The sequence below is a fragment of the Opisthorchis viverrini genome (assembly GCF_000715545.1).
Source record: "Opisthorchis viverrini unplaced genomic scaffold opera_v5_160, whole genome shotgun sequence".
Lineage (NCBI taxonomy): Eukaryota > Metazoa > Platyhelminthes > Trematoda > Opisthorchiida > Opisthorchiidae > Opisthorchis > Opisthorchis viverrini.
The window spans coordinates 599,121-606,974 of NW_008751817.1; the positions used below are offsets into that span (position 1 = coordinate 599,121).

At 44.2% G+C, this 7,854-nt stretch overlaps 1 protein-coding gene across 1 annotated transcript in view; it reads left to right on the top strand.

Moving 5' to 3' along the window:
• T265_07174 (hypothetical protein) overlaps nt 1-7,155 on the top strand; it is a gene marked incomplete at both ends in the record, with an annotated part of 15,047 nt that extends 7,892 nt beyond the window's left edge. The window contains 2 exons of the mRNA XM_009172625.1: nt 775-970; nt 6,453-7,155. Of these exons, the coding sequence (XP_009170889.1) occupies nt 775-970; nt 6,453-6,823 (567 nt within the window). The remainder of the gene's footprint in view (nt 1-774; nt 971-6,452) is intronic.
• Between the last annotated feature and the right edge of the window lie 699 nt (nt 7,156-7,854).

The following is a 7,854-nucleotide window of genomic DNA, read 5'->3' on the forward strand; positions in this document are numbered from 1 at the left end:
GGGGGGGGGGTCACTAGCGTGCAATGGATGAGTCGGTAAATGCTGTCGACTCCCTTGTTTAGTTAAGGTTTGTTGAATGTCAGGACATGGATGATATCTCTGTCTAGTGTTTGCAGTTTGGCAATTGTGTACAAGTAAAGGGAAAGTAACTTGACTCTGAATAATAGTCTCTCGTTGCGATCATCCCCTTCAGTGTTTTAAGAACCGGGCTAAGTAGTCTCGCCGACCATCCTGATGCGCGGCGTATCCACTCACAAACTAGTGACCACCTGCGTGGTGTTGGCTTACTTCAAAGGAACCAAATTGGCGTAATCATGCTTGATCCAGAAAGTAAAAGAGGTTAGCGTCATAAACGAAACTGTAACTGTTGCGGTAATTTTTTGGTCTTCCTGGGTGCTACTTCGGGCACATCAGGTGTTTCCTGGTTCTTTCGGAGTGTAAACACTGAGGACGTAGATCCGGAGGGGCTCTGAGTGTTTCGCATATGGAGTGTATTATTCACAATCTGAAAAAAATCACATAAAACCGCTCCCTTTGTGATGTTCTTTGGAGGAAGATTTCCTATGAAGGAGTGTACTGTATTCATTGATCAGCTTCTTGTTTTACCCAGCGCACTTAGTGCCGGTAAGAGAATCCGTGACCGTTGTGGTGAGCGGGCAAAATGTGCTCGTGATATTTCGAACATTTTGCATAATGAAACAGATCATCTAGTTTCCGCTTTACTCAATTGTTTACCAACATTTGCTTTTTGCCTTCTGTTCAATGGGTACCCAGTCTTATTGCTTGAAAGTTAAAGAAATGGATGATGAAGAATACAGTTTTGCACTCGTCCATGAACCACTTTACCGTGTGGAAACTGGTAATTACGAGTACCGGTTGATACTACGGTGTCGCCAAGATGCTCGCACCCGCTTTGCGAAGATGCGCAGCGATGTCCTGGTGAAGTTAGAATTATTGGATAATAAGCATGGTAAGTGGTAATACTTATGTGGTACTTGGCCAGTTATCTGTTGTAATTCTCTGTTTCAGTTGCCCATAATTGCAGCCGTCCCACATTCCGGTTCTTTTTTTGTTTCTCAGGCAGTAGGACGGAACATATCGTCGTTAAATCTCATCTGTCCCAGCGCATAGAATCCCTTCGGGCTACAGTTTGGTAGATCGTGTTTCTGTGTTAGTTTTTGATCCGACCGGAAGAATCGATTGCAGTTTCTCATAATTAAGACGATTGAAAAACCTTCACTCGTTCCTTTTAGAAACTCAAATGAGTTTGAGCCACAAACCAGATACGTCATTTTTTCCTGAAATTATACCACAGCCGACTAGCCTTGGTGCTTGTGACACCGATTCGATATTAGCTTATCTGCTATCGGTAAAGTATGCGCTGCTTTATCACAGTTCACAGTAATTTGTGGATCAAAAGCATCTTCATTACGAACTCAAAATGTACAGCAATTAACACTGGGATTTTCGGAGTCGCCGCCCGGAACTAGTTGAGATATCAGGTATAATAGTAATGGCGTGCGACCTAGTTATTCGGCTGCAATAATTCTGCGGTGGACAACATTGGTTAAAACGTCGTTTTTCAAGGCTGGGACAACGCACTTCCGTCCTGCACCTAATCGCATTCCAAATCGGTCTGGGTCTATATTCGTGTTATTGTCTGCTATAGGCAATAAGGAATTTTTCCCAGGTTACCGGCATTTCCGTACAAACGTAGTGAGGCTTCATTTTTCTGAGAAAGACCAGGTTATGAACTCTCGGAACGTGATTGTCTATCAAAGGAAGAAATGAAAAAAAGACACCAGATCTGAATGGATTGTACTCACCTCTCTTCATATGTAGCTGAGGAGCTCTGGTAAACTAACCTGACAAACTATCTTGGTACATTTTGGGAGAAAAAGGGTGCAAGATGGGACGTCTGAACCATCATCCCAGTGTTTAAAAAGGCGTACGCGAACACTGGTGGCTTCAGTCTGTTAGCTGTGGTATCTACGGTGCTCTTTGGTTTGGTAGTTCGCAACTCGATTGAACATAAGTTGAAAGATCCGTGAAAATCAAGAGGACACGTGGACCACAATTTTACTGTCCGACACTCTGAAACCGTGTCACTGTCTTCATCAGCCTGACCACATCCAGATGCAACACTATTAAGTAATCCTGCCACACTGTTTGGTATGCGCTTCACAGCTACATAAAGTGAACAGCTGTTACAAAGCTGAGTGGTAGCAAACAGGATGAGCTGATCGAAGTGGTAGACAAATCTGCATACTGCGGACGAGGGGAGGCTAGAGCGGCGTTTGGCAACATGCAGTACCTATGGCATGCAAATAGCATCAGAATCTACCAATAATCAGATTTACTATACTCTATTGCCGTCCTTACTGTTGTACGGATCAAACCCAGTCAATATAACCTGTAGAACTTTCAGTATCTTCGGAGCATCGCGCAAGTATGGTGGAAATATCGGATCAGTAATGGTTTCTGGAATTGGTAACTCGTACCCACGGCAAATAGTCTGAGAGTACTCCGTTGTTTGCACTACCTCAGTCACGTGCTCCATATGCCAGTGGATCGATTTATCCGAAAATCCCTCTCCGCACAGCCACGCGGAAAGTAAAAGCTGGTTTGTTCGTGCGAAGTTGTAAAGTATGAAACCTGTAAACAGCAAACTCAGTTGCGTTAGTATCGTCTCTTTGGATGGGGACCACGAGACAGGACAGGATTTGAGACACTTTTTGACGTAGACTGCTCCCACGCTCGATGACATGCTTGCCTGCCATTGATTGTCTTCCATGCATAGTCTCCCGTTTATTTCTCGCCTACATGAAAATCTGCTGCTTGTGGTTGATTTTTAGTCATGGGTGGTCTTAGGATTTGTAGAGTCCGCGTTCACATCACTTTTGTTTGAGCAGCCATCCCTTCTCGACGCAGATGTTCTATTTTACCCACGCCAAAGAGGGAGGAGGACTGGACTCTTGTTTACCTGGTATTGGTGCACATCAGTAGCCGTGCGATGATGACGGTCGTGCTGGGGTTTCAACTTCGGACATCTACCATGCAAGGCGAACATGCAGTGTAGGCTGGATGCACCTGAATCATTACGTATGAACAGACAATTGTGTTGATTCATTTGCCTATTATCTTCTTGGTCACTGATGCGGAAGACCGTGGCATCTAGGACCGCCGTATGGCATATGCTCGGTTTACAACTATTGGTGATGGGTAGTATGCGACAGTTGCTTTTCTGATGAAACAATTCACCAACAGGGGGCATCACTTCAGTCCTTCAATCTTGCTCAGGATCACGGTGGTTCGGGACAGCCTAGTCACGCATAGCTAGCTCCAGTTAGTTCGAGTGTTTCGCTCCCAGAGGACTTTCTGTTTGGCGAATGTCTGCTCGCCTAGTTGCGTGAAACGACCAAAAGATACCAGCACATTTTCTGGCAATTAAGTATAAATCCGGTACAACCGATCTGTCTTGCGGGTGACTGTCCCCTAAAGACGATAGTATTCATTGGTCAGTAAATGTCATGGCACAACCGTAGCCGATAGTATCCGCATAGAAATACCCTCGATGGCTAGCTCTCTCACTTTTAAATCCTTTCAAACCATCTGTTGTTACTTCGACATTCCTTCTGATTTCCGCTTACACCGAACTGGTTGATCCATCGCATCTGTTGTATGATTGCCCCTTCATTTGTCCTTAAATCATCATTTGGTAAGGTTACGATAACAGAAAAAGACGGATCTTTGTTTCATAGGATATCATACCTGACACACAATCGCCTTGATTGCTAGCTCCACCTAATTTAAGGCTTTCGAATGCTCAACTGTATAGAGTGAATGATTGATGTAGCTTTGAAAAAAAAAGACAAGTGACTCAGCAAATGTTGGGGAAGTAGACAACTGCGGAGCACTGTAACTCCGGCTGCTAGATACAGGATACGAAACTCTATTCTAGGATTGACGTGTTTTACAGGAAGTTTGAGGTGGTTTCCCCTGTTTTGAGTATCACATAATGTGCGGAACCTGTGTCTTTGACAACGAATAGTGCCTACTGTGCACTTAGAAAAGAGGATTCCTATCCTGGAAGTGAGGTCAACCTACCCTGAAAAGCCGAGATGCCGGAACAACTATGCAGTTGTTCCGGCCTTCTTGGAAATCATCGGTGGCATGCATTTCACGAATTTCCGAAAATTCAAACCTACGGTCTCTCTTTAATAGCTGAAAACTATCGCACTCGATCATGAGCAGCTGTTCAGGATTTTGGCCACTTAACGCCTGTACAGCATAAAGCGTTACTCATTCTTCAGTTACGTGGTTCATATAGCGTGATTTAGTGTTGACTGGCACTCGAGTAACGAACTGGAGACTTGTGTGACCTGATTTTTTCCATTTTCGCCTAAAATAATTGTGCTTTGTAGTCATTGGCGTACTATGCTCTGGAGCCCAACATTTTAGTAGACTATATCCGTCTCGACAGTCGCTGTCCAGATAGCATGAGGGCTACGATGCCTTCGGCGCCGTTACCCTAAATGTGAAAACTTAACAGAAAATTGAAGGAACCGGCCAGGATTGGTTTGCAAAGTGGTATAAGCTTATAAGCTTTAATGCATATCGTTATTTTTATTCTCAGCCTTCTTGGTGGTACTGCCACAACCCGAAACCGCAGCGAGGACGTGCATTGCTGTTGAAACCGTGTTACCCGTTCTAGTCATCCAATCTGTGAGGCCATCTGAAGTACCGGCTACTTATTTGAACAAAAGGCGTACAAACCTATTTCATGTAGCAAATGAACACCGGTAATTATCTTCGCATCCAATGTGAGACCTGAATGAGTGGGATTTACGATGGGGTTGACGTTAGCAAGTTTGAATCTCTAGCCTAGAAAGATAACATGGTGCAAACAGTGAGTCGAGCTGGCAGCGGTTCGTCCGTTGCTTTGTCTATTTTGTAGAAAAGTACCACCCAACACCGTACAGATTGGCGTGGAATCACTGCTCGGTATGAATGTTCAATAGTATGCACTAGAGTTTCCCAAATATGAAGATCTATAGGGAAGAATCTGGGTGATAAATGTTGCCTCAGCAAGGATTCTGTAGAACTGCGTCCGGTTGTCCATGCCAGTTCAGTATGGCTAGATGAAGTCCACTTTGTACAATGGGAGTCAAGGTACAGGAAAATATTTGTTTATTTCTGATGTTACGAAGCAGGGACATTTATATACGGAAACCTAGCTGGATGTTATAGAGTAAATGTTGGTTCGTTGTTTTCGAGCTCACGTCCGTGTCAGCGTGTTTTCCATTTTTATTTTAACCTGATAGCCTAGAATTTCGTTGGAGACTGTATTCGGGCTTCGCCCAGATGAATGCTAGAATCGTCAACGCCATTACCATTAAGTGTTTTCAATATTCTCGACTTTTCCTGCCCTGAATTCACATCACTGAGAAAATTCAAAGGTGCTTCCAGGATTTCCTGTGTATTCTGTCAACTCCGTCAACCGAACCTTTTTTTCACCAAATGTATGCCCCTATCGGTAGTATTTCCTATGCTAAAGGCCAAAAGTGGTAAATGCATAACTTGATTAGGCTCCCCAGCACATTGTTCCCATTGACTTGCAATGCAATACACCTATAGACTTTGACCAAAAGAGCAGAAATCAACGTAACCTTCGGTGGATATCTGCTTGGGTCTGTTGTATCTCCGCACCCAAAACCTCGGTTGAACGAAACTCAGTTATTTCTCTCTCGTAAGCACACGTGCTGTTGATGCTAGGTGACCGACAAACTGATGTGACATCGGCCTGCATCATCATCATCGACAGCATGACATCAGTGTTCAACACCGATGCTTCACTGCCGTACATCGGCCTGAAACCAAGTAGGTCAGTGTAAAGGTGAGCCATCTTCAGTCTGTGAAAAAACGCGGTTTCTTAGCCGTCTAGACTCATTCTCCTGCATGTTCACCGTATGGGAATATCCTAAGCGCAAAAAAATCCGCCACTTCGAGACATGTTGATCCATGTAGGGAAGCCCAACATTGTAGGATTGCGTTTAACGTCTTGTTAGGTTCGGTGAGGTGAGGGACGTACTGTATTCGAAGGGATATTCATATTCAGTCGTTTACAAGCCTCTTTGAACTTTCCAGTTTTCTGTTGTTCCGGACTATCGGTTCCGTGACGTCTGAAGGTTTTATTCATTCGCAGCTAGAAGAGGTAGTGAACTTTTTGACGGAGGCATCTATATGCTATGGATTGTAATGCACTTTTACGCTTCCTAGATCTGTGAGCAACGCCTAGCTGCGGAACATCGGTTTGAACTTGAACTCCAGTACGTGTTTTCCAAGCATCCTTTGTTTCCACGCATGTATACTTTTTTCTTTGATGCCTGATGTTTTACGGACTCACCTATAGCATTAATAAGCCCCGTTTATCGTCTCCTTTGGTCTGTCAGTGCAAGATACCGTGAAACAGTTGCAACGTTTCATCGACGCCATGGCTGCTTATCACGATCAGTGCTACGGTGTAATGAAACAGGCGAAAATTTTCCCACTGGAAGTTGATCTGGATCGAACAGCATTCACTTATGATACAGGTATTATCAACACTGGTGAAGACGACCTGGAAGTTGGAGAAGAAACAAACGAGCGTGGAGAACGCGTCCAAATGATGGATGATCTAACTGACGATTTTCAGCTGATTGATTTAAGTGCACCGACTGAGGCTCCTAGTCAAGATGCCCACGGGGATGTTTTGTTGCTAGGCGATAATGATCTTCAAGGTCAATTGTGTCCCAGCGTCCAGGACCTAGTCGGACTGAATTGATTCCCGCCTGACACTTGTATGCTGTTCTTTTTCATTTGTACATAGAATGGGGTGCTGGAACGACTCGTTTTCCATGGTAGAGTCTTATTTTTTTCACGTATTCCTAATCGAACAAAATAACCGACTCAGTCGCGCGCAACTTAACTGTCGTAACATGACCAGACGATCTGCAATGTGATATCCTGTCATTTCCTGTGCTTCACTTCATTCCGAACGGAGCATTAATCCATGACCTTATCAGTGAATGTTCATTCTTTCTTTGGCCTTAGTTTGGTTGAAATCGTTCTGTCTTTGTATTGGCCTTTTTGTAATATCTGTGATCATGCTCCATTCTGTATTGTTCTTGTCGGAATTGGCATCAGCGGATAATACTGACATCTCACCGACATTGCCAACTCTCAGTACCGGAACAAATTGTCCGAATGTGACATTCTTTCGATTCCGCAGTGGCAGTGGTAGGCGTCAATCCGATGGAACGTTTTTTTACCTGGAGTAGTTTTCATCAGTTTGGCCCAATAAGACTAAACTCTGTGGACGCAGTCAGCCGAGGTTAGTTGATAAGTTTGCAAGTTGTCGAACCGCAGGTGGTTTGGCTGGTTTTGAGCAACTTGGGCGCCCATCGGAGTTGATTCATATGAAAAGCCGGTTTTGACAATTGGTTATGACCGAAGTTTCGGAGTCACTTTTATCAACGACAATAGACCGAAAACGGAGTTTCATTTTTTCTGTTAAGGCACGCCTTGCCGGTCTCTCGGTCTACAGTTGATTCCGACTCGACATGTTCATAGCTTCTGAGGTATTGAGGGTTGTGTCCAAACATCGGTTATCCTATTCTTTCTTCTGCGGAAAACGGAATGGACATGTGGTCGACCGTTCTGAGCTACCAAAGAAAACTAGCGTCCTCAAGGTGATTGGTATCATGGATATTCAAGCTAATTTGTCTACACTAAAGTATTGTAATGTGCTGTTCCAAACGGAACTATTGGAGGGTCGTTTTCCCCCTGTGGAACCGACTTGGCGGTTACTCATTT